The following is a 27,846-nucleotide window of genomic DNA, read 5'->3' as shown; positions in this document are numbered from 1 at the left end:
ACACTGGCTTTTCAATTGTACTGGGACCCCCAGACCTCTGGCTTCCTGGCTTTGCGGCTTTGCTTCCATTTCCAAGCAGCCTACACATGCCCCAGAGGTCTCCTCACAGGCTCTGGGCCTCTTATGCCAATACCACATCCAGCTCCTAACGTTTCAGCCTCACAGCACTTTATCTAGCTACCTTCCTTCATTCATATGCCTGGTATTTTGGACTTTCTTTAAAAAGAAAGAGACTGATGCTCCTGTAAATTTATGGTAGGCAACTCCAGCAGGAATTCGGCATCATAGCCATTTTTATACATGGCTTCACCGTGCCGCCTTTCCTAGCCCCCAGAGCAGCAATTTCTAAAACCTCACTGCTCTCGTGAAGTTCCATCCTACAACATAACCCTCGTTCTCAGATGGCCCTGCCTCCTCAGTCACGTCATTCAGGAGATGTTTACTGACGACACACTATGTTCCAGTCGCTGGGCACTGGGCCTGCAAGACCCAGCAGGAGACATGATCCCTGCTCCCAGGGAAGATTCAGTCCAGGGAGAAGGCAGGTAATGAACAGCCCACTATAACCAGCATTATGCAGGAGTGTGCAGTATTAGCATGTGGTGCTAGCATGAGCAACTTAATCTCAGGTGGAGGGTTAGAAAAGGCTTCCCAGAAGTTCCTCCCAAAATGTTACTTTTCCCCCAAAGTAACATTAAAGCCAAGAGCCACAGAGAAGCACACACAAGCTAGAAGAGAAGGGAGGCAGGCTGCACGAACCAATGGTGGGAACAAGCACATGGAGGCCCTCTGGTGAGAAGTAGGAACCCATTCGGGAACCTGAACTAGTCTGCCTGCGCAAGAACAGAAGAGCAAGGAAAGAGTCATGAGAGGTGAGACTAAGGAGTTAAACAGGGGCTGAGTCAGGTGGGACGTTACAAAGCCAATGATTCTGACCTTCAATGGTTAGCATGGAGACAGGACCAGATCTGCGGTCTAAAAACTCTTATAAAATGCAAGAACCCATCTAAAACACTTGAAATCTGTATGGGCATGAGAAATTCAGCCCCAGTGATGCTCCATCTCCCCAAGTTTGGTTCTTGTCCTAGCATTTATCTAAAAAGCCAGCTTTCCATTTCTTCCTAAGAAAGTACAAATTACATTCTTTAATATTCTACATTCAGGGCACCTGGGTGGCTCTGTAGGTTAAGCGTCTGCCTTTGGCTCAGGTCATGATCTTGGGGTCCTGGGATTGAGCCCCACATCGGGCTCCCTGCTCAGCGTGGAGCCTGCTTCTCCCTCTGACCCTCCTCCCCACTTGTGCTCTGTCTCAAATTAAAAAAAAGAAAAAAAAATTTCTACATTCAAGTTTCCTATCCTGTAAATCCTGACAATTCTCGTCTCTCATACTTTTCAAAAGGTTAACAATGGCAATTTGAGTACTCGTATACAACTTGCATCATTCAGAGGTGTTAAACTTCCCTTCTTTCTGAGGGTCTAAAACCCAAATCATGAGTTAACTATATTGAGATCATTTATTCATGAGATTATAGTGAAAGTTTCTTGGATCATATTTTTGAAAATTTGCATTTCAACTTACCTTTCTGTCATTGTCATATTTAGAATGAATTCCCAAAATATCCCAAATATTAGCATCTGGAAATAGATTTAGGAGAACACTCTTCACATTGTCTACAGTGAGCATATTGTCATTCTTCACTTTTTGGTACATCTGTAGAAATAAAGATCTTATCATTAATTTTCATCTTATGGCAATTAGTTTTCTTTCTTTCCCTGAGCATGCAGATTTATATAAAATATACTTTATACTTTGTAAGTTCTAAGTATACCACATATGTACATATATACACACATCCCCCACCCACACAGATAAATCATTTTAACCACACAATATATCATCTCCAATAGAAATAGTTTTGTGAATATTCTATAGCTTTCAAAATACCAGAACAAATTTATGTTATGGTCCATTTTGATCAAACTAGACACTGTGATTCCCGGCAAAATAATAGCTCCCTTTTTCTTTTTTTAAGATTTTATTTATTCACTTGAGAGAGAAAGAGAGAGCACGAGCAGGGGAGAGTGGCAGAGGGAGAGGGAAAAGCAGGTTACCTGCTGAGCAGAGTCTCCCATGTGGGGCTCGATCCCAGTACCCTGGGATCATGACCTGAGCTGAAGGCAGATGCTTAACCATCTGAGCCACCCAGGTGTCCCGGCTCCCTTCATTTAAAAAGGTATATATAAAATATATTTTTAAAAGATTTTATTTATTTATTTGAGAGAGAGAGAGACAGAGGTAGTGACAGAGAGCACAAGCGGGGGGCGCAGCAGGCAGAGGGAGAAGCAGGCTCCTCGCTGAGCAGGGAGCCGGACAGACATGGAGCCTAATCCCAGGACCCCTGGATCATGACCTGAACCAAAGGCAGACACCCAACCGACTGAGCCACCCAGGCACCCCTATATAAAATATTTTAAATGGCTTATTTCAGAAAGGCTTTATTTTCATTCCTGATTGCTCTCCAGTAAAGATCTTAACTAGGTTTCCTCTGTACCTCCATTCTTCCCCCCCTGCTCAGATGTTGTAAGCACAGTGGCATGATGTAAACTGTAGCTCCTTTATTTTCTTGCTTCATTTCTCCTTCATTATAGACCCTCTATTATGCCCCAGGCTCTCTGCTAGGCATGGGGTAAGGGACAGCTCTGCATCGAGAGAGAAGGCATCTCCGAGCAAATGACTCAGCTGAGACATAAATATGAACACTGAGTTAGCATTAAGGCATTCTGGGGGAAAACTTCCCAAGCAGAAGAAACTTGTACTTACAAACACCATCAAGTACCATTTTGATATACAGGTGTCTCTCACTTCTCAAAAGATCATGTTAGGCTACTTTTCTTTTAAGAGAGTGACATCAGCATCTGTTTTCACTAACCAAAAGAAATCCAAAGAGGATTTTCATTTTTATGAAAAATGGTAGAAAGTGAAAATAACATTTAGTGTTTGTTTTGCAGTGTGATTGGCCCCGCCATGCTCCTTCCCCAGGAACTACAACTCGGGATCCAGAGTTTGAACCATGTCTGTGAGCATCTGTGCTTTCTTTCAATTTATTCTGTGCATATCATTAGCAAGATGTGTCCTAAGATGTCAGAAAAGCCTAAAAAAGGTTATTTTTTGGTTCTGGAAAATGCTAAAAAATTTTTCCATATCAACTGATGATTACTGCTGTTTTACACCATTTGGGCTTATTACAGAGGTTTCAAGGGAATGCTCTACTCAGAAGCGGGGGAAACCTGCATCAGTTAAGAATGTTATTTTGAAGACGCCTGGGTAGCTCAGTTTGTTAAATGTCTGCCTCTGGCTCAGGTCATGATCCCAAGGTCCTGGGATTGAGCCCCAAGGGGGACTCCCTGCTCAGCGGGGAGCCTGCTTCTCCCTCTCCCTCTGCTTGCGCTCACGCACGCACACACACACACACACACACTCTCTCTCTCTCTCTCTCTCTCGCAAATGTCAATTAAGTCTTAAAAAAAATGTTGAGTCCCAATTCACTTAAGTCATTATTGCCAGAGACAGTCCTCATATGCGGCCTGACGGAAGCCCCACACTATTCCTCATGATAACCTTTTCCTTTTCTCACTGTAAACCTAGTGACCTATTCCTTGAAGAAAAGCCTCAGTCCTATAATTAGGTCCCACAGTTTAATTTTACAAGCTTCTCAATTTATAGGCAAGTTTCCTCCTCATAATCAAGCCGAGCATGCTATGATCTTAGTAACTAAAAAAACAAAAAGCAAAAATTTTAGCCTTCTGTAAAAAATAAGGATTAGAAAAAATGTGATTTTGAATAAGGCAAAAATTATATATGAAAAGTTACTGATATTAGTCATCTTACAAATTAGTCATTTTCAAATAGTAGATATTCTTAAGCTATCTCAGGCAGCTAGAATGTCTAGCATAAGCCACTTAGATATATAATGATTCAATCTTCTTATACATTTTACAAATTTTAAAACTGTTATATAACTTGGTAAGCAAAAATAGCAACCTGGGGTCTTTACTTCTTCATATAAATTTTATTTATTTTTCCCTTTTTTAGCTTCATTAAGGCATAACTGACAAATAACACAGCAATACATTTAAAGTGTACAACATGATGGCTTGATAAATGCACACCGCGTGAGGGGACTCCCACCATCGAAATAACTAATATATACAGCACCTCACACATATTTTTCTTTTTTGGTGAGAACATTAAAATTCTACTCTTAGCAAATTTCAATTATACAGTACAGCATTATCAACCACAGTCACCATGCTGTACATGAGATCTCCAGAGCTTGCTTTTTTTTTTAAGATTTTATTTATTTATTTGACAGAGAGAGACACAGCGAGAGAGGGAACACAAGCAGGGGGAGTGGGAGAGGGAGAAGCAGGCTTCCCGCTGAGCAGGGAGTTCGATGTGGGGCTCGATCCCGGGACCAGGGATCATGACCTGAGCCGAAGGCAGACACTTAACAACTGAGGCACCCAGGTGCCCCAACTTATTCCTCTCATAATTGGAAGTCTGTATCTCTGACCAACATTTCCCCATTTTGCCCACCCCCGGACCAATCACTTTTCTACTCTCTAAGGGTTCAGCTTTTTTAGATTCCACATACACGATATTATACAGTATTCATCTTTCTTTGATATATTTCACTTCGCCTAATGCTTTCCAGGTTCATCCATGTTGTCACAAATGGCAGGATTTCCTTCTTTTTAAAGGCTGAATGATATTCTGAGCTTTGTATACATATATACCACACATTTTCTTTGTCCATCCACCCACTGATGGATACAAAGTCATTTCCATACCTTGGTGATTGTGAATAATGCTGCAACAAACATGGGAGTACAGCTAACTCTTTGAGATACTGGTTTCATTTATTTCATTTCCTTTGGAAACAGGTGAAGTGGGTTGCTGGTTCATACTATCATCCTATTTTAAATTTCTTGAGGAAGCTCCAGACTGTTTCCATAATGGCTGTACCAGTTATATTCTCAGAGGGTTCCCTTTTCTCTGCATCGTGCCACCATTTGTCATCTTATTTGTCTGGTAACACAACCCCCTACAGGTGTGAGGTGACAGCTCACTGTGGGTTTTGATTTGCATTTCCCTGATGATTAATCAAGTTGAGTACCTTTTCATATACCTGCTGGTCATCTGTATGTCTTCTTTGGAAAAATGTCCATTCAGATCTATTGCCCATTTTTTAATTGGGTTTTTTTTTTTTTTGCTATTGAGTTATATGTATTCCTTGTGTATTTTGGACATTAACTCCTTACTGGATAGGTAGTTTGCAAATATTTTCTCCTGTTCCACATTTGCCATTTCGTTGCATTGATGGTTTCCTTTACTGTGCAGACACATTTTATTTTGATATAAATCTCATTTTTGCTTTTGTTGCCTTTGATTTTGTTGTCAAATCCAAAAAAAATCATCACTAAGATCAATGTCAAGGAGCTTACCCCCTGTTTTCTTTCAGGCAACAGTTTCAGGTCTTATCTTCAACTTTTTAATCCATTTTGAGTTGACCTTTGTGTATGGTATAAGATAGGGATCCAGTTTCATCATTTTGCTTGTGGATATCCAGTTGTGCCAATTTACTACAATCTACTCCCTCCTAATCCTAACTTTATGTTGACAAAATATTGAATTTTAAGTTCCAAAATAGATTTATTTTAATCCCCTGTTCCTTTGTACAATTATTGTCATATGTATTATATCTATGTTAAAATCTGTTTTCTTCAAACTTGTGCAATTTAAACGCAATAGAATATATTCTTTTTTTTTTTTGTATGTACCCATATATTTACATTTTATTTACAGCTACCATTTCATTTCTTCCTGTGAATGTGCGTTACCATCTGGTGTCGCTTCCTCTTAGCCTGAAGGATTTCCTTTAGTATTTCTTTTGACGCAGCAAGAATTCTCTCCATCTCTACCTGTGAATATTTTTATTTCAATCTTTTTGCAAGGATAATAGTTTGTGTTAGCTCTTGTTCAGCTTCTGAAAACCGACTTCTTTCATGTATTTTGTCCAGTTTTATACTTGCTTACTGTGAGATGGTTCATCTGTTGTCAATTACCCCATCATAAACAAATGTTGAAGGCTTAAAGTACTTCTGCATTCTCAAACATGCATTCAACAAATATTCATCAAGTACATGACATACATTTTTTTAAATCTTTTTTTTAAAAAGATTTTATTTATTTGACAGAGAGAGAGAGAGACAGCGAGAGAGGGAACACAAGCAGGGGGAATGGAGAGGGAGAAGCAGGCCCCCCTGCTGAACAGGGAGCCTGAAGTGGGGCTCGATCCCAGGACCCTGGCATCATGACCTGAGCTGAAGGCAGATGCTTAATGATTGAGCCACCCAGGCACCCAACATTTTTTTTAATCTTAATCTTGCAAGGTAGGAAGAGAAAATTAAATTAGTAAATTTGCATAGCCACTCTGAAGAGCTGAGATACATAGTCTGATTGTTTTACCATATAAATACTGTACTTACTCTATCATAATTCTCCATCACATGTCAAAAATTTTCATATAATTTTGACCTTCTACATTCTTCTTTCTCCTGACACCATATTTTCAAATTACCTAACTTAGATAAAATAATTTGCTCATTGAAAGTAATGAAAAAATATTAAAGAGATTTTATAATTCACATATTTTAGTAAAAGACTAGATTTTGCTCAAATTATTCTAAATTAGTGAAGCTAAGTCATCTGAAGGATACAATACAATACATTCCCAATAGGATGTTAGCTCAATCATGTTTTGGTTTTCTATGGGTTACAAAAATTTTAGGGTTGAAGCATACATAGTCTGAATAACCACCAACATTTGCACACTTCAGACCCTGGTGGATTCTAGTATGCTATAAATATTCCTTCCTCACACATTTTTCCCTCTTTTTCCTCTAATTGCTTAGTACAACTTGTAGGCTATAGCACATATTTAATACTTTTCATGCTGCGTTGTATGGAAACCTATGGTTTCAAGTACAATTTGGTCTTCCAAGATATTACAGTATTATGCTGAACATCACAGTAGATAATTCAAAAGGCCAGTGATTGCGAAGTACGAATTCACATGCAAATTTATGTCTGATACAAAGCGCTTCCAGAATAGAGAGTCAATAGAGAGAATTAAGATAACTTAGGTAAGGAGAATTTCAAAAGGTCTTCAAGTTTCTTAGTTTTGACTATCATACTGATCCTTTCACGATAAGGTGGCCAGACTTCAATAAAAGCTATGTCAGTCTAAGTCCCTTATAAATTCTTACACCAATCAGTTAATAAAAGTAATAGCCTGAGATACAAAATTGACACGTAATCCACAGCACTATTTTACAGAACAAAGTGTATCCCCAAGTCACTGAGGCTCTGGTAGTTTCTGTGTGGCAGGACACTGAGTTCATGAGGTATTCAGTGGTCTTCCCAGGAGCTATGGAAGCAGGGCAGGGAGTATACAGGGCTTTTGTAATTTCACACTCTCACTTTGAAGAACCATTCCTTGTTATAATAGTGGGTGAAAGCGAAAAGACCAATGAATTTTAAAATGAACAAAAGCTAGTTTTTTTTTTTTTTTTAATTTTTAAAATTAATTTATTTGACAGAGAGAGACACACAGAGAGAGGGAACACAAGCAGGGGGAGTGGGAGAGGGAGAAGCAGGCTTCCCGCTGAGCAGGGAGCCCGATGTGGGGCTCGATCCCAGGACCCTGGGATCATGACCTGAGCCGAAGGCAGTTGCTTAACCGACTGAGCCACCCAGGAGCCCCCAAAGCTAGTTTTTAAGCTATGGTCTGACTTTCTTAATAATAATACAGTTCTTCAAAACATCTGTTTCCACAATGGGCCGTAATAGTTTCAAAACCTCAATTATGAGATAATCTTCCCATTTCTTATTGTTCTTTAAGTTCTTGCCAATTTCTAACTTTTTTTTTATACAATCTCTTTGTCAAATTCAGTACGCATCCTGCTATTTCCACCTAATTTGCGGTCATGAAGTGATCTCCTTCTCCTTTGAAATTCTCTAGGAAGGGTCTGCATACCTTGTCATTTACAATATTTAAGTTTGCAGTAATCTTTTTTATTCATGATTTTTTTCAAGACCTGGTTCAGGAATTCTTCCCTGACTCATCATTTTCTCTGAGTATGTTTTCCTCTAAACTTATATATACAATTTAAATTCTATTAGCAGCTGGAGGAACTCAAGCAAATTCACCTATTTTGGCAGAGTGTCAGTTGCCTAATTTATAAAGTGGGGACAACATTATGTATTTCAACTGGGAGTTGCGAGAATCAAATTCATCGTCTGTATTAATCTCCATGATTGTTTTTTATAAACTTTGAAAGATAAAAATAATAAATGATAATTACAGTAATAATGCAGAAAAACCCACTGTACAGTCTAAAGAAATTATACCTAGTGCACTCACTTGTACTATGGAAATAAACGCTTGTGATACATCACGTTCTTCTGCAATATACTTGAAAGCTCGCCAAAGAGCAACGCCAACGTCATCTGCTCCATCAACTTCATCATCTGTGTTAACAATGAACACAAAACCAATTCTGGGAAAAGAAGGTGAATAAGGAATGTCACAACTACCCCTTGGATCACAACCAACACGATTTTTCAACATTACTAGCCTATAACATCTAGATGGATAGAATGTGTTAATAGGGGGGGAAGAGGGAGTATTATATTTGAAATGGTTTGATTTGTAATGTCTAGTCACCAACATCCGTCTGTCTAATGGATTCCTCCAAACTGTCAAACTCTCTCTGGTGGTGATATTATCAAATGACCATGTTTTTCCAGAAAAATAAAGGGAAAGTATACTCTTAACGCAACCTCAGGGAAATGGATCCAGCTTTAAGCACCCAAAGTGATCAGATCATTCTCTCAGGAAATGAACAGGGTTAACGAGATTACTAAGCAGCTTTGACTAACAGAGTCTACCATAAAGGTAAATGATGTTTCACAGCACAACCATGTTGTGTCAGGCGCTAAAGACCACCCACCACTGCTTTGAATTTCACATGAATACTCCGTGCAATACTCTATGGCACAACATGAACATCACTGGATTTCCTTTAGCTGTTTAATGTTATAAATTGACAATTACCTAAGAGGAATTTTATGATAATAGAAAAGTTCAGCAAGTTTTATAAAATCCAAGGTATATTCTTGAGCAGGATCAATAAACAGAACCTAAAAGAAAGTAGATAGTTTATAATCACTATTTTAACGTTTTGGAATTTTCATGAAATTCAAGTTTAGTTTAGTTTCTGTCACTAAAAGTATGAAATTCAAGGTGCAATCTTTTTTAAAAGAAATTTTCAGCAATTCTAAAGAATTCTATATAAGAGAATTTCATAGGTAATGAAGGATTTCTAAAAGCTGCACATCTGAATAACACATAGAATTTAATATCAGATCACTCATCCTTTTTTTGGAAGCACAGCACAAAGTAAACCTTTTTAATAACAAGTGAAATACCTTATTCTGAATGTGCATTGAATTTTCTGTATTTTTTTTTTAAAAGATAGTAATTGAATTTTGAAAAAAATAGCATTAATATAACTGCTTACTCTACACTGCTGTAGGAAATAACATATTCACTTTCTTTGTGGAGAAAAAATAAAGCCCCAGCTAAGTGTTCTCTGCACATTTCACAGTTGTATCAGGTTATTTAATATTATAAGAGTGAACTCATACACATAGATGATAAAGTGATATCCACGAATTTTCCCCTGAAATGTACTAAACTTTAATCTTTAATTAGTTCTTTAGAACACAGAAGGAAAAAAGTTCAATCAAATTCCTTTCAGAAAATGTGAACGTAACTCATCAATTTCACATCGGAACTATAAAAGCACATCTAAATAAGAAGAGGCAGCTTTGTGGCATTGCTGGCTTTGGAGGTCTCATTGGCCAATGCCACCTCAAGCTTGCTGCATCAGGCAAGTATTTCCCTCCGTATTACACAGATGTCTATTCACCAAGAACAGGCTAATCCAAAAAGAATGCTGTTACCTTTATAAAAGATGTATACAAAATGTCTTATAAAACTCACCAAATTATGAAAATTACGCCTTACAGAAGGTATAGTTCCAGGGAACACGGGCTTCAGAAGCTCCTGGCAACTTGCAGGCCATGTGACATACAACTCATCATTTTCTAGGTCATTAATCCACTAGAGAAGAATCCAAAAATCTGTGAACGCTATATTAAGCTAATACTTAAGTCATTTTTCTTTTTTTTAAGATTTTATTTATTTTTTTGACAGAGAGATAGAGAGCACAAGCAGGCAGAGTTACAGGCAGAGGGAGAGGGAGAAGCAGGCTTCCTGCTGAGCAGGGAGCCTGATGCGGGGCTCGATCCCAGGACCCCGGGATCAAGAACTGAGCCGAAGGCAGACGCTCAACTGACTGAGCCACCCAGGCGCTCCACTTAAGTCATTTTCAAAGCCAGTTTTCACTCTTTCAAAGTAAAAATACACAAAGATTTCTGTATTTCTGATTAAAAATAAGAAGCCAGTTGAATATTCTTTAAATTAAGAAATATATTATGTGCAACAATTTTATATTCCCATGGTCTTTTATTTTTTATTTATTTATTTTTTTAAAAGATTTTATTTATTTATTTGAGAGAGAGAATGAGATAGAGAGAGAGAGCATGAGAGGGGGTAGGGTCAGAGGGAGAAGCAGACTCCCCGCTGAGCAGGGAGCCCGATGCGGGACTCGATCCCGGGACTCCAGGATCATGACCTGAGCCGAAGGCAGTCGCTTAACCAACTGAGCCACCCAGGCGCCCCTCCCATGGTCTTTTAGATTAAGCCTGACCCTCCTCCCAGAACTGACTTCTTCTATTCATGTTTTTCATATCAAAAATAAAATATTATAAAAATTACTCTCCATAAACCACTTGACAGAGATTAAGTGTTTATCTTAATTATCAGCAGTATAGGAGGCAGTCAGGTCCTCCACCTCCCTTCTCAAATTTTAACCCTTAGACATAAGGAAAATAAAACATGATACCTTGGATGTCTGATTCTAACCAAGAGCTAACGGTTTATACTAGACTAAGCCGCCTGCCTGAAAGAATGCTAAGAACTGGGGAAAACATATAAACCACTGTTCAGACGCATGGAGGTAGGGTCAACCAATTATCAAGAGTGAAGGAATTACAATCCTTGAAGGCAGGAAGCATAGGAGACAAGCTCCATGTTCACCTCAATTCTGTCCCTAGGGACATTTTCCAAATTGCAGCTTGGAATAACTCATTCAAACAGCAAGTGACAGTCATATTGGGCTGGAAAGACAGGAGTCAAAATTAGGGTTGCCTAAATGTTAGGAGTTAAAGGGGCAGGGAAATGCAGGAGAGGGGGAAAGTGCAGGAAAGAAACCAGACAGTCCCGTCTCTCTACAAATTCCTCTCATTTGCTGACTAGGAACCTGCACGCACCCATGGCAACATCCTGGCCCCAACACCACCAAAAAAAACCCCAAAAAAACCAAAACAAAACAAAACCACTACACAGTAAGGAGACAGAAGTTGAAGTCTGAAGTGTTAAGACTTTGGCAAACACTGTACTTTGAGAAACTGACAGGGCTAGCTCCCAGGAGTAAGACACAAAGTGGAAGAGCTCCCACAAAGCCCAGAAACATGCCTCAGCAGAGCCAGGTGAGGTCTGGTACTCAGGCTGCCGCAGCAAACCTGAGAAGCATTTGCTTCTGTAACTTTACATAGGCAATTTCGGGCTCCTACCAAAAACTGCCATGCAAAAAAAAAAAAAAAAAAAGGACCAAATATTAAAATGAAAGAGAAATACCAGACAATACAAAGGGACTTAGACAAGGACTTTAAAATAACTACGATTAATATATATTTTTTAAAAAGAAAAAATAGATGGAAAATGTTAAAATAACTAAAAATCCATCACACGAAGAGCCAAAGGGATATTCTAGATTTTAAAACTCTGTAATTAAGAACTGTAAGAAATTCTAAAGAAGATTTAACTGCAGACTGGACATGGAGGAAGACCATGATTAGTCAACTGGATGACAGATCAATAGAATGTATATTAACTAAAGTGCACAAAGAAAAGAAATAATGCAAAATCAAAATGAAGGGTGAGAGAGATGAATGACACAGGCATGTGGTCTAGCAAGTGCCACTGAAAGGCCCAGAGGAGAGGAGAGAGGAGACCAGTGGTGCCCAAGAAATCAGGTGGCCTCTACAATGGTCCAGACATGAGGTTTTGGGGAGTGTTTAATCACGTCAGAGGCAATGACTTCAGAGAGAAGACTGAAATCACTTTGCATAGGCCCAGAGACTGAACTGCCCATTTTTTACTCTCAAGTAAATTTACAGAAGCAGCAACAATAACTGGAAGAGTGGCCTCACAAAGCTGCTTGCAGACCTGGCACTGATATTCCAATGATATATGGCCATTAGTTTTGTTGGCCATAACTCTGGCCTTTGTATCTACTGGGCTACCAAGATATTGAATAAAAGATATTGTCATTAATAGATTAGAACTTATAAGACGATTTCCTCACTGTCCAAGGAGCTACAATAGGTTAGCAAATGGACACAAGATGGGTCATGGTGTTAGAGGATGAATTTCTGAGAGAAGTGAAGAACTTAAAAGACTTGAAATTTACATCTTTTGGCTTTTGTCTAGGGAGTGACATCAGCTAAAATGGCTGAGTAAGGAATTTCAAAACTCCACCCTGACACAAAAGCAGTAAGCAATTAGAATATTGGGGGGAACTCAACATTTTAAGAACTATGAAAACTAACCAAAAGCTTACAGCAACCTTGAGAGCATTTACTCAAGAAAAAGGGCTGAATCTCAGTCAGAACTGTGAGATATGTGGTGTGAAACTTATCCTAGTCCCACCTCGTGCTCCCAAGCTTATCAGTAGCCTTGAAAATGACAGCCTGAATTCCAGTATCAATATTGGAGAAAACAGAATGGACCTCATTCTGAAAGAATTTTAGTTTTTGTTTGAACTGTCTGGTGACTCCCTAGAAAACCCACTAAAAAGGCTTGTCTTTATCCTGCCTAACTCAAAACAGTGTTAGAGCTGCTACCCCATTTTGTGGAAAACAATTATGGGCAAATGTTTTAGTCGCTCCTGCCTGCAGCAATAGAAAACAGTTGGGACGAAAGCAGAGCAACCAAAATCTAGTGAGGAAAGGTTGGGGAATGAGAGGTTTTGGGAAACAGGGCTTTGAGAAGTTCTGACATATTCTTGGGATTCTAAAAGGCTGTGCACAAGCCCAGGGAAGACTGAGAAGCCCCAAGTTCCCTCCTCTGGTTTACTCTGAAGCTCTGTGCAAGCGACAAGTGAAGGCTAAGGGGGATGCAAGCTGCCTGTCTGAGGGTCCGACGTGGACTGCTCCCTCTCCATCTGCCACACACACACACAGCCCCTATGCAAGACTGGGAAGCTTTTGGGGTCCAGGCATTTAAGTAAATCTGTGTCTCATACTGAATAGATGACTAGGTGAACGTAACAGAGACTTCTGTGGCCACACATAAGAAAGAATACAGGCTTTACAAAATTAGTTCAGAGAAGTCACTAAACAAGTAATCAAAACAACAGCAAACAGCAACAATAAACCCAGGGAAGGTAAGAATCTGACTTTCAGAAGTGCCATACTGTAATATTCGAAATGCCTAGTTTTCAACAAAAAATTCAGAGGCACTGAAAAATCCTAAAATAAACATAAGAAAAACAATTCTATTTACAATAGCATCAGGAAGGATAAAATACTTAGAAAGAGGTTTAACAAGTATGAGACTTGTATACTGAAGGCTACAAAAGCTACATCATTGAAAGATAATAAAGAAGATCTGAATAAATGGAAAGACATCCCATATTCATGGATCAGAAGACTTAATATATTAAAATAGCGATATTCCTTAAATTATCTATGTATTCAATGAAATTTCAATAAAAATTCCAACTGTCTTTTTTCCAGAAACGGACAAGCTGATGATGCAATTCATAATGAAAGGCAAGGGTCCTAGGACTGCCAAGATAATCTTGAAAAAGAAAAAAGTTGGAGGACTCAAAATTCCAAATTTCAAAACTTACTCCAAAGCTACAGTAATCAAATAGTGTGGTGTTTGCATAAGGGGAAGATATAGATCAATGGAACCAAATTATGAGTCCAGGGATAAACCCAGTATCTGTGGTGAGCGGATTTACATCATTATGGGGCTTGGACGGGGAATTGCTGTTATAGATTGTGGGGCTCACTGTCAATAGCAAGTTACATCCTTAACCTAGATAAAGAATTCATTTCCTCTGCCTGTGCTGGTTGGTGTTTACTAGTTTTGAATCTTATCACTGTCATCTTGGTGACAAGAATGAAGAATTAGAACTGTTTTGAGAGAATAACAAATGGCTAGGGTGACTTGGGAACTTTAAGGAAAAGGAAATTAAAATGATCATAAGCACCTCGGGAATATGACTAGAGCATGAGCATCACAGGATAGAAAACAGAAAACTGTAACTAGGGGCAGGGGTAATTTAGGTGGAATATGACCAAAGCCCCCACCACTGTGGACTGAAAAGGAATTACAATCCAAAGGAGCCAAACATATAATCATATGCCTGTTTTTACTGACTTAAGTACTAGCGAAACCTGAGGTACCATGGCAAGGCTAAAAACAGGAAATAAAACTATATAAAATTTAAATTGTGTCTTCTCATATCTGGGACAGAGAAACCTAGAATGGTTAACCAGGCATGGGAGAATACCCAATGACTCCCTTGAGTTTTTACTCAACTGTTAAGCAAGCAACTTTTAAGAAATAAACTGCCAAGGTTTGTTTTTGGGAAGGGTATAAATACAGAGGTCAGAAGTAATGTAATTCAGTGACTCAACTTTCTCTGTAAAGACAAAAAGTGGAGGGACAGATCCAGGGGGTGAAAAAGAATTAAAAGCAAAGTATTGCTTTCATTCTTGAATAGCTCTGTTTTAGCATTAGGATGTCCAACAGATTTTCTGAGTGCTTCCTATGTGATAGGACCTGATGGATGTTGAAGATATTTAACAAAGTCCTGGTTTTTGTGGAGCTTACATTCCACTGGAAGGAGAGTATACATAAACAAATAAATGCATAATAAATGCATATCATATTGGGTGGTAGCAAATGCTATGAAGCAAAAATCAATCTTAAGTGTGAATTAATTTTGCTGCTCTAACAGACCAAGGGGAAAAGAGTGCTCAGAACTCAGGGCTCTGCATTTTGTGCAGTTAATTTTATTTTTTTCAAGTAGGCTCCTTGCCCAGTGTGGGGCCCAACAATGGCCTTGAACTCACGACCTTGAGATCAAGACCTGAGCTGATACCAAGAATAGGATGCTCAACCGACTGAGCCACCCAGGTGCCCTGTGTCAGTTAATTTTTTTTAAAGGAATCTACAGAATAAAGTATCACAAATAATTATCTACTGAAAGCAGGCACTTTCCAAGTAGAAAAGTAAAAGCATTTAATTAAGACACAAAACTGCTCTTAATAGTATGCAAAAAAATATTTTAAAAATTAAGTTAGTCTTAAAAAGTAATAAAATTCTGATACATGCTACAACATGGATGAACCTTGACAGCAGTAAGCCTAATGAAATACACCAGGCTGAAATGGACAAACATTCCACTTTTATGAGGCACTCAGAAAAGGCAAATTCATAGGGACAGAAAGTAGAACCGAGGTTACCAGGGAGCTTGAGAGAAGGGAGTGGGGAGTTACTGCTTGATGGGTACAGAGTTTCTGTTTGGAATGATGAAAAGGTTCTGGAAAAATGGATCATGGTGATGATTTTATGACACTGTGTATGTAATTAATGCCACCAAGTCATACACTTAAAAAGGTTAAAAGAGCATATCTTATATATTTTTTACCTCAATAAAAAATTACTTCCCGACACTCTTAGCGGGAATGGAGAAGAACGCCTCCTCAGGCGCCCAAGAGCTGGGCCAGAGTCTGAGCCCTCACAGCAGAGCAGTGGGGAAGTGGACCAGGCGTGGGCGATGGGGACAGCAGCAGGGCTGCTCCTCCCTGGTGCTGACAGGCCTCTGCCAACCTGGGGGGACCAGGGTGTTACTTTATGAATGGAGCTGCAAAGTTTCCTCATAGATGCCTTTCTTCTTCAGTGTAGTCTTGAAACTTACGGCCCTCCTTTCCTTACCGTGGCCCATGCTCCCAGTGCTCTTCTACAAATGTTTAAAAGCATAAAGGCTTAAAATAAAAGTCCCAAAGTATTAAGATTACTAACATGGTCATTCCTTTTTCTGATAAAACATTTTTAGAGAACACGTTTGTTAACTGAGCTTAAAGGTATCCAAGTCAAAGTAAAATCCAGCCAATGAGAGAAGATGGTCTAAAGAGCAGGAAAACACAGTAAGGATAGATAAACAGTTATAACAAGGCACTTAGTGCTCTAGAAAATACAAGGGTAACTAATTCAGAACTTATGTAACTTGCCCTGAGTCTAAGGTCTTTATCCCTCAGGGAATATACAGCATTTCTTTGGTGCTGTTATCTTTCTGTGATTCTTGGAGGGAGGACCAAATTTGTAGGTGGGAAGGCTGGTTGGGTAGGACAAAAGTAACTGTAATAACTGAACATTTCCAAGAAAATCCCTTAAATTTTTACATGAGACGATTAGCAGGATGGTCAGAGAGGTTTTCCCCCCCCCCCTTTTTTTTTTCTGATCATGTAAGTCATACATACCCATTGCTAAAAATTTGGAATTTACAGAAGAGCATGAAAAAAAAAAAACCCCACAAGTACCTATTAAACCACATCACCCATTAATAACAACATTTTATTTCCTCTGGATCTTCTGTCTATCTTTACACATGATATATCATGTAAGTCTGTGTTTCTTACTTAACATGAGAGCACAGTCATTGTTCCTGGTTGCTGAAGCATGATTATAAGCATGATTCTAATGTCTGAATAATATACCCAAGCACATGGATACACAATTTACAATATTTCTGTTATATACTTAACTCATTTCTATTTGGTTTTAAGAATATGCAGCAATGATCATATCTTTGGGAATAAATACTTTTCTCCATTTCCTACTATTTCTTGATGGTACTTTCCAGGGAAATTACTTAGATCAAAATTTATAAACGCGGGAAGGACGCCACAGCCACAGCTGCTTCCAAGTCTGCGCCAATTAATACTCTGTCCAGGCGTCCTTCTATCTTTCTGCATTTCCTCAGTTAAGCTGTAGTTTTATTATTGGTTATTAAGATTATTACATAGTAAAGATATTATCAAGGTATCTGAATTTTTATGTTATTATGAATAAATCACCGTGTTTTCCAAATGGTTTTTGGAAATAAAGCTTTTGACCTGCTTACTGTCACTTCAAACCCATTTTACTAAGGTCTTATTAATTAAAATGCTGTTTTGGAGGAGTTTTAGTTATATAATCTGTCACATAATACTTTTATTTTCTCATTTCTAATAGTTATACTTTTTTACACTGTTAAATCATAATGGTGATATGGACATATTTATATTGATTGTGCTGTAATTAGAATGTTCTCAGAGTTTCATTGTTACAAATTATGTTTTATGTTGGTTTGAGATATTTACTTATTTGTTCAAAGAATACTTATGTTTATTGAGTACCTACTAAAACCAAGGACATAATGGTGAGAAAAAAATGGATAAAATTCCTACTTTCAAGAAGTTTATATAGTCTAGTAAGAAACAAAGACATCAAAGAATCATAGGACAAAATTATAAAATTATAATAATTCACTGTGCAAAGTATACGGAAAGACTGGTAGTTCTGTAACATAATAAATATGTATATATACAAACACACACGTGTGTGTATGTGGAGGGGTAGAAAGGGTTAACTCGGCGGGCCAGCTTGCTCACACCTTGCACATTCCCTAGAAGGGCCTGTTTCTGTGACAAAGGTTCTCTAGGTTGGCTTCTGAGAACTCACTCTTGAAATGTTCTGATACAGTTCCTCCCATGCTGAGGGTCCTGCTGCATGGAGTTTCTGTGAACATGAGGATGAATACCCGCTTTTCCTCGGAGGGTCTGGAGCTTCAGTGACTGAGATCAGTCACACAGGCATTACATTCCCATACGACAGACCCCTTTTCGAACCCTGAACTCCCGGGTCAGGCTAGCCCGGCACGGATTGTCACACATGAAATCAAGCATGTTGTCTACGACTCCGTGAGGAGCAGCTTCTTGGAAACTCCCGCCTGGTTTCCTCTGGCCTTTGCCTCATGCTCTCTCTCCCTCTGCTGCTCTAATAGATTGTAACCAAGGGTCTAACAATTGTGAGGCTTCCTGAGTCTCTTTAGCATATCACTGAGCCTGAGGCTGATCCTGGGGCTCCTCAATACAATGCCTATATGAAAACACCTTCTAATCTGGGTAGTTGAGGTCAGCTTCTCTCAGGAAGTACTGTTTGGAGCAAAACCTGAAGAAAGAGCGGGAGTTGACTGGATAGAGAGGGGAAACATTGCTTCCCTGGCAAAAGAGAGAAGGGAAAGTGGTGAGAGGAGTACTTCACAGTCTAAGAAATGAAAGGAGGGAGAAGGCCACTGACAGCCTCACAGGCCACACTGAGGATGGGACGGCACCCTCGCTGCAAGCAGGGGTGAGGTGAGCAGATTCCCAGTTTCCACAGGTGGTAGCATAGACCAGAACGCTTGGAGGCCCCTGTAAGCTGGCCAGGCAAGGTTCTCACGATAGTAGGTTGTATTCTTACATTCCTCAGATTTTAATTATTTGATGTTTTGTTGCTGTTGTTCATGGGGTTACTTGGTTGTTCGTGTTTGTTTGTTTTTTTAAAGCTGGAAAGGATCCTGAAGGAGTGAGCTCTTGAGAGGAAATGCCCAGAACAGGAAGAGGGGGAGAAAAGATATGAGAATGAGAGGAGGATGAGTCCGTATTTTTACTTTTCTTTTGAGTTCTGCAACCTCTTTCAAAATGCTTAAATTTATTTGAAAGTCTGCCAATATTTGGTTTTATATTAAGTCTTAAATCTAAAGGTTTTAAAAACAAGGAATTACATGAGCACTTACCATTACAGAAGAATGCCTAATATCTAATGCATAGGTATGGTCCAAAACATGTGAGTTTAATTTTAAAAATTTGCTAATATCTTCTTTGTTGATCCCAAGATTGCGGAGGCCATTCATCATTTTTCCTTCTAGTTTCAGCATATCCAAAAGACTTTTAAAGAAAAAAAATAAGTTTTATTTTGATTCGCCAAATTAAAAAAAAAACCTTTAAAGTTTATAGCTTTCTTAAAGCATTAGAAATGAATTCCACTGGTATTTTTATTAACAGCAGGAAAAAATATTATTAAACTCATTAACAAACAAGACAAGGAGTTCTAATTAGTTACCTGGGGTAAACTCATGTTGACTTTTTTGTGTGTGGTGACAAAATCTTGTTATTTAAAAGGTAAGGCAACAAGGTATATTTATTACATTCTTTAGCAAAGAAGTGAAGATATGCTCACCCCTGAGTGAGCCAAAAATGAAGGGAAAAATATCCTAGGTCACTATTTTGGTAAATCTACTATGAAAACAAGGGAAGCTCAAATAGGACCTAAAATATAAAATTTTAGCACAGAAAAAGAGCCATTAAAGCCAAAGTTCACATCTGTTTGAAATACATATAAAAATTTCTAATCATATATATAATACTCTGAGAGCTTTTAAACATGACAGAAAATATTACTGCTAAAAAATAACAACATCAATAAATAACCCTACTGGCAAAAAGTCTGGGCAGTTTGAGTCTTTAAACGCCTACTGATCAAGCTCCCACATGTGCCAGGTAAGTGCCACGTTCTTTCCAAACAGAGCGCCTCTCACAACTCCTCAGGAAGTCCCAAGTGGTGCAGGTGAGGCCAGACAGGTGGTCTCCCACCCAGGTCCCGCAGCTGGTGCACAGAATGGGGATATGAAAGTTGTGGGAAGACAGTGCCTCCCTGTAGCTGTAAAGATAAGGCTTTACCAACTGTGGTAAAGTGTGCTTATGTTTGAAAAGGTAAAACTTTACCAGGCAAGAAAGAACTTTATTACTTTTAGAAACCAAGTGTTAAAATTCATATTTATAATATTAACCTAACTGCTTCCTTAAAAAAATCCAATCATGGAAATCACTTTGCTTTTCAGAAATGAACAGAATCAGAATAAAGCAATATATGGATTTTAGAATACCATTCTCAGGGAGGTCTATAGAGATCTACACTTATTTTTATTTTTAAAGATTTTACTTTATTTAGGGGCACGTGGGTGGCTCAGTCAGTTAAGCATCTGCCTTCGGCTCATCTCCCTCTCCCTCTGTCTGCAACTCCCCTTGCTTGAGCTCTATCAAATGAATAAATAAATCCTAAAAAAAAAAGATTTTATTTATTTGAGAGGGAGAGAGACAGAGATAGCAACAGAGATAGCAAGAGAGTAGGAGCGGAGAGGAAAGGGAGAATCGCGTGGGCTTGATCCCAAGACCCTGGGATCATGACCTGAGCCCAAGGCAGATGCTTAACTGACTGAGCCACCCAGGTGCCCCTAGAGATCTATATTTAAAAAGTAAAGATCTAATATCTGAACTCTTACAAAAGCAGTTTTTTGGTTTTTTTTTTTTAAGTATTTCAAGTTGGCCTGGAGGACTTACCTCTGAACATCTGTATCCTAAGCAGTTCTAACCACTGCTTTACAAAGCACGCTTTTTAGCCTCCCCTCCCATCTATTAGAGGATGAGTGTGGTAGAGAGAGCACTAGCTTTGATACCACAAATCACCCTTCTAATAATAAGATTTAGCTACTTCACGTGTGGCTTCTTGAAGTTCTTAACCCCTTTAGTCTAAATTCTCTTATTTGTAAAATAAGAATTCTGGATTGCATTGCCAATGTTTTCTCCATTTTTAAAATTTTATGATGCTTACTGATCAGACACTTTTTTGGGGCAACAGAACTTTAATAGTCTCCATAGCTTTTGTATCTACCATCTTTGTAATCTCAATCTAGTTTCCAAGAAAAACCATCAATAGAAAGACCAGATCGAGTTACGGGGTACACTGGAAAGAGCATGAGATTTTAAATCCTGCTACTATTTGCCAGCTGTGTCCCTATCTTTGTGTGACATTTGAGTCTTCATTTCCCTGTCTAAAAAAGAGAATGGTGATAATCACTTTATAAGGCATTAAGATTAAATTAATTCCCTACTGGGCACACAGTTGCCCTCAATAAGCATGTTTCTTCCTTGCTCTTTTCAAATCTTGAATTTTGGCTACCAATTAAAAAAAATGGTTCTTTAAATGTGCTAGGTTTGTTTATCAGGAAAACTCCTTATATCTCTGGAGTTTGAAACAATATAATTTATCATGCTTCTCTTTTAAATAGTTACTATCTTTAGATTTGCTCAGAGCCCTTCACTGGCTTCTCCTGCCCTAGAGAGGAAAGGTGAAAATCTGAAACCTGGTTGCACAATCTGCCCCTTGCCCACCTGTGTGACCTCAGCTTCTTCTGGCTCCTCCTCACTCCACAGCCTGGCCACAGGAGTGGATTTTCATTTTCTCAAATGTGTCACTGCTTGCAGAAACCCCCCCCCCACTTTGCCTGATCTGTCCTTTAAGTGTTAGTTTAAATGATCACTTCCTTGAAGAAATCTGACATTTCTACTGTCCCCATGTTCCACCAAGAACTAGTTTAAATCTCTGGAGTTATATACTCCCAGAGCACTACACTTTATCTTTTGTAAACTTACTGCACTATCATTATATATTTACTATCAGTTATCCTACTAGACCACTTATTTCTGTCTTCTTCACCACTACACCCCCAATATCTACCAGTTTCTATAGCATAGTAGGCACTCAGATATTCACTGGATTCAATTTTAATATTGATTTTATAATACTGAATTTTAATGTTACATGCATTACAAATACATATTTAATCGAGAGCCCCAAAGGATTCTGAGCCAGACAACTTCATTAAGATACAGAGAAAAACCACCCAAGTAGGGATATCAAGACACCTTTGTTACGTCTTTCTTTCTGGTAGGTATACTGCGGGGACACAGCTCAAGCAGAATAGGTTGGCTATCAAAATGATTAACATCCACTTTGTACCAGTTTGTCTGCTCAAATCTGTGGTTGAGGTGATTGCTTAGAGAAAAAGATGTGTCAGTGGTTCTAAGGTAGAGATGTGAGACACCATTTATGGACCTCCTCAAATTTACTCAGCCCTACCTGCCTTCCTCCCTGGCCATGGCCTTCTGCAGCTAACCTCCCCGGGGGATGAGAGCCAGGCTTGGACCAGGCCTTGACTCAACCAGTGCCGACCAGCTGGGCCCACCGAGGCTTGGGCCCCTCCCACTACTTCCAGGGGCCGAAGGCAAGGACTGCATCAGTCTTCTACAACCCACAATGCAGGGAGAGATGGGCAGTAGGAAAGAAGTGTAAAATAATTCCTCACTCCCGTTCTTTCCCCAAACGGGTAATTCTGCAATACTAGTCACAGGGGACCTCTCTCTGGATCTAGGATATAACCTCAGGAACATGACATTTTCCTTCCTTCTCCTCTTTCCTGAATCATTCTCTTCCAGGATCCACACTGATTTTTATTCTCCATGTTCTGATTTCTTTCTGGGAATTTATTTTGTGCTAAAAATGTTAGAAGATATAAACATCCTCACATCTTTTCTTGTCCTCCTTGAAGGGCCTCAGAGGAGATGCAGCTAGTGATCACATCAGTGAGGAACAGAATGTGTCACAAGTTGCACAGATCACTACCCACCAGCTGCAGGAGCTAAGGGGGCTGTATTTCCTGAATAACCTGCAGCCTTTCTAAATAACTGGGCAAAGTGTTCCTGCTATGAAAACCTTCCCAAAATCTACCCACCACTTACTCCCTCTCTTAAACCCGTTTTCACCATTCCTGAGCACAGATGGCATTTCTCCTGCTGAGGCTTGCAGGCCAGCAGCTAACAACCGCTTTACTCCTGCTGTGGATAGTGCTTACCCGATGTATCTTAGCTATCATTTTCCCCAAGGATCCAACTAAATAAAGAGAAAAGCCTCATTTGGGCTACTGTATTTCTCAGCCTTTCGTACATTTTCCTACTCTTCCCAAACTGGTAAGAAAAGGAAATAAACATTTAATCAATTGAAGTTCAATGGAAGTATATTCAATTGAATTAAAATTGAATATCTGAACTAAAGTATTGTGTTTACTAAATTTATCTTATAAATATGAATTTTTAAAGTAGTTTTATGCTTCTCTTTAAAAGTAAAATAAATTCAGTTTGGTTTTTCTTCTATTTGGCCCATGATTAATTTGTGGATCAATGCTCATGACAAATACAAGACTTTCTAATTTTGCCCTACAGCATTTTTTTTTAAACATTTTATTTGCGGGGGGGGGGGACACATGAGCAGTGGGATGCGCAGAGGGAGAGGAAGAAGCAGGCTCCCTGCTGAGCAGGGAGACCAACATGGGGCTCGATCCCAGGACACCGAAATCCGGACCTGAGCCAAAGGCAGACACTTAACCAAATGAGCCACCCAGGTGCCCCTGCTCTACAGCATTTTTTAATAATTTTTTTTGACCTACGAAAATACACAACACCCTGAATTCTACAATTTCAAATTTCCTTTCTGACAAATACAAGTACTTTAAACTCTTTCTGTTAATTCCATTCTTCTGGGAAAATGTCCTGTGCTCCTTTCAATTCCTTTCTGGGGGGTAGAGTCCCTGGCTGCTCAGTGCAGTCCCATGGAACTTCCCTGCTAAAGGACAGACCTACTAAGGAAAGACAGTTTCCAAAAATGTGACAACTACAGGCGCAAGGTTTAGAAACTTCAGTTTTCACATCTGAGCAAATGTCTCCAAGGTCTCTCCCAGGTCTGCATCCTAAGACATTTGAGAGTATTCTAGCAAAATAATAGAATTGTTTTGCACAAAAACATGTCTTTGCTTTACCTTTAGAGTGATTATTTGCATTTTGGCAAATACTAAATATTTTCCCTTATATAAATCACAGTTCATATTAATATAAACTAATATACAGTTTTGTATTAGTAATTTAATACTTACCTAAAAGGATCATAAGCACTCATATCAACACGAAGTCCATTTATGAACAGACAAGCATCACCTGGCTGAATTTCAAATCTATCATGAAGACCCTTGAAACAGAGCAGGGTAATAGTCAACCAAGTCATAGAACAACAGCACGATCTATGCCAGGAATCGGCAAACTTTCTACAGAGTTATACAGTAAATATTTTAGGCTCTGCTGGCCATGTCATCTCTGTTGCAACCACTCAACTCTGTTCTGTAGCACAGAAGCAGCCACACAACATGTAAACCAACGGGCATGACTGTGTTCCAAGGGAACTTGTATTTATGAAAAGAGGCGGCAGGCCGGATTCGGCCTATACGTGGCTAGTAGCCTGCCCACCCCTAAGCTAAGTGATGGAAAGCTCATGATAGGTTAGAGACACAAATACCTGAATATTTTGATTCTGCAATATATATTAAAGTTCTAATTCTAGGGCAATTACTTACCTAATACATCTTACAACGTGTGTGTGCATGTAGGCGCATACACACTTAGAATTTGATAGTTGCCACACTCCTAGTCTTTAATATCCCAAGACTCAAAACTTTGGTGTATTTGTAAACACCTGTTGGAGATCACTCTAAATTCATAAAGGTGAAACACATAATGCAGTGTTTCAATGTTCATCTTTTTTTCATTCAGTAGATGTTCCCTGAGCACCTGTTTTGAGCTAGAAACTAATCCAGGCACTAGGGCAGTAACAAAAGTAAAGAATGTAATGTTCTTGCCAGTACAGAATAGTTATAAGATAGTGGTGGGGGGAGGGGGGTCATATCAACTTTAAATCCTAGTCTTGCTATTTAGTCTTGAAGAGTTGGACAAAGTTACTTTGCTTCCATATGTCTCCATTTCCTCATCTGGAAAATGGAGTACTTACTTCTATCTCACAGGTAATAAAGTATAAATGTGATATATATCTGTGTCTGGTCACACAGGCAGCACTCACAAGTGAAGCTTTTATTACTATTATTATTAGGGCAGGCAAATTCATTTAAAAGGAAAAACAACTTCAAAACAGTACATTTCAGTGATGCCACATGGTAAGTGACCTAACAGAAGTTTGTTTAAATTATTCTAGAAAGGCAGGTGAAGCAACTAACAAGAAGAGATTCAGAGAAGGTTTGGCAGAGGTGAATTTTTCTATATGTTATCACTCACCACAACAGTTTACATAAAGAGAGAAGGAACTAAATTTGTAACGGGACAGAAAATATTTCCACTTGATTTATACAGAATACTAGCAAGAGGTTAAACTCTAACATGAGAAGATTCATAGGTGAAATTCTGATTTATCTTTAACTATTTCTATGCCTTTCTATCAAACACTTATTCTATGAAATCTGCATTCTAACTTCAAAATCTACAGATGCCTAATGAACTCATCGCTTATTTTCCCAAAACTTGCACTGAACCCTCATACACATTATGTCAAGCTCTCTCCAGCACTTCATTCATTTTAGGCATCTCAATAATAAGAAGAAAGCACATCAAGCACACAGATCTATACTAAATTGCTAATTCCCTCCAGAATGTTGATGTTGGCTGCAGTGCCTTGAACAAAGATCGTCAAAACAGGGTAACCAATTGAACTCAGTGGATCTGACTGCTGAAATACTGTCTGTCAGTCTACTGGAGACCGCTGCTGACAAATTCTTTCTCATTCCCCTCAGAGGAGTAAACCTCTTACTCCTCTGTAAGGAAAATTACCCAGAGTGTACGATTTAAGGCAGATTTTTGCAAATCAAGAGGTTAAGACTTCAGTTTCCAGCGACAGGATGAACCAGAGATCTTGAAATCCTACTAAAAAATGCTAGATTAAAATATTAATAATGTCTTCTAAATAGATGGTTTATTTTTTATTTTTATTTTTATTTTTTTTGTGGGATGGTTTAGTTTTTAAAAGTAAAGACTTCATTTAAGGGCAGAGAAGAGGTAGGAATATGAGTCCAAGGATATAAGCAAACACTGAAGGCCCTGTACCTAGGAAATCTCAAGCTTCCTAGGTGGCCTAAACCTTGGGGCTTAGAGGGCTGATCTCAGAAGGACAGCAGGCGAAGCTTTGGGCCCACTCAGGGCAGGGAGGAGCGTAAGAGATATCCTATGCACACAAATGAGTCTTACACTCACAGTGAAAGGTGACCTAGAAAACAAATTGCCCCGCAGAAACAGCATAGAAGCTTGCTGGTCTCACCTTGGTTCTTGGTGAGGTAAGAACAGGTCTTCTTTCTTTCTTTTTTTTTAAGATTTTATTTATTTATGTGTGAGAGAGAGCACGCACACAAGCAGGAGAGGCAGAGAGAGAGGGAGAAGCAGACTCCCCATTGAGCTGGGAGCCCGATGCGGGGCTTGATCCCAGGATTGAGATCATGACCTGAGCCAAAGGCAGACGCTTAACCATCTGAGCCACCCAGGTGCCCCAAGAACAGGTTTTCAATAAGAATTCATGACCTCTTTCATCTTCATAGGAGCTTGAGGCTGATTTCACATTATTTTTAAGGTCCAAAAAATATACACCGACCTTTTATTTGAAGTGGAGTTAAGCTGGGAGTGCTCTTTGGCTTTGAGCAGAAACAAACAAATTCCCAATGAGAAACAGAACTTCATTCAAAAAAAAGAGGGACTACATTGCAACATATCCCCCTTTAACAATAGATGGAGCTGGGCCATTACCTGAAGCTAAAAAAATTCCAACTGAGTGGATCTCAGAAGACTGGTTTGAGCTTTCTAATGGTAAATTTTTTTATAACTATGTCTGGAGGCCCTTAAGCTGAAACTGCATCCATCTGAAGTCAGATATATCTTAATGTAGGAGATGTCCTTTTTTTTTTTTTTTTTTCTAGGATGAGTGATGAGAGAAGATAAAATTAAAAAAAAAATGTTCTACAGAAGAACTTTTGGAAAGGATATTCTAATTTAGGGATTTTCTTTAGAATTCTAAAATTTTCATACCTTTTAAGTAATTAGTTCACATAATTAGAAAAAGTGTGAGCTTTTATTTGGATTAGGTATAATCCTTTACTTGGATTTTGTATTTAAATATCTGCATTTGGTTTATTACATAATTATGAAATTGAAACAATAGGTTTCACAACTACTGAAGTAAAAAAAAAGTTACCAGATTACCCTCTCATATCTCCATTTTATTCCCCCAAATGAAAAAATGTTATGGAATTAAACAGCTCTTACAGTAAACAATAACACATACACATTGGACTGACATTTAAAAATCACCAAAAGTAGGGGCACCTGGGTGGCTCAGTTGTTAAGAGTCTGCCTTCGGCTCAGGTCATGATCCCAGGGCCCTGGGATTGAGCCTCACATTGGGCTCCCTGCTCCTCGGGAAGCCTGCTTCTCCCTCTCCCTCTCCCTCTCCCACTCCCCCTGCTTGTGTTCCCTCTCTCGCTGTGTCTCTGTCAAATAAATAGAAAAAAAATCTTTAAAAAAAATAAAATCACCAAAAGTAGATTCTGACCAATATCTGATTAAAATAACAATTCTGAACTTCAAAGGGAAATTTGCTGTACTTTGGAGTGAAAGCAGTTGCCTCCTGAATAAAACCAAACCCAAATTCACTTATATAACTTCAGCATGGTCATATCTTCTGAATAATCTCTGCATGAGTTCGAAGTCAAACCATATAA

The 27,846-nt window shown here is 38.8% G+C and overlaps 1 protein-coding gene across 4 annotated transcripts in view; it reads right to left on the bottom strand.

Annotated features, from left to right (window-relative positions):
- Positions 1–27,846, bottom strand: part of UGGT2 (UDP-glucose glycoprotein glucosyltransferase 2) — a 178,558-nt gene that overhangs the window by 82,534 nt on the left and 68,178 nt on the right. For all 4 annotated transcript variants that reach the window (XM_045869607.1, XM_064585944.1, XM_064585946.1 and 1 more), the window contains 6 exons: positions 24,178–24,269; positions 19,150–19,300; positions 10,131–10,250; positions 9,180–9,265; positions 8,487–8,622; positions 1,580–1,711 (listed from right to left, as the gene is read on the bottom strand). In XM_045869607.1, coding sequence (XP_045725563.1) covers positions 1,580–1,711; positions 8,487–8,622; positions 9,180–9,265; positions 10,131–10,250; positions 19,150–19,300; positions 24,178–24,269 — 717 coding nt within the window. The remainder of the gene's footprint in view (positions 1–1,579; positions 1,712–8,486; positions 8,623–9,179; positions 9,266–10,130; positions 10,251–19,149; positions 19,301–24,177; positions 24,270–27,846) is intronic.

Source organism: Mirounga angustirostris, unplaced genomic scaffold, assembly GCF_029215605.1.
Source record: "Mirounga angustirostris isolate CCGP_5_RB_7025 unplaced genomic scaffold, mMirAng1.0.hap1 SCAF_3, whole genome shotgun sequence".
In the NCBI taxonomy this organism is placed as follows: domain Eukaryota; kingdom Metazoa; phylum Chordata; class Mammalia; order Carnivora; family Phocidae; genus Mirounga; species Mirounga angustirostris.
Note: the sequence above shows the minus strand (reverse complement) of the source record. Positions and strands in the feature narration are given on the sequence as shown.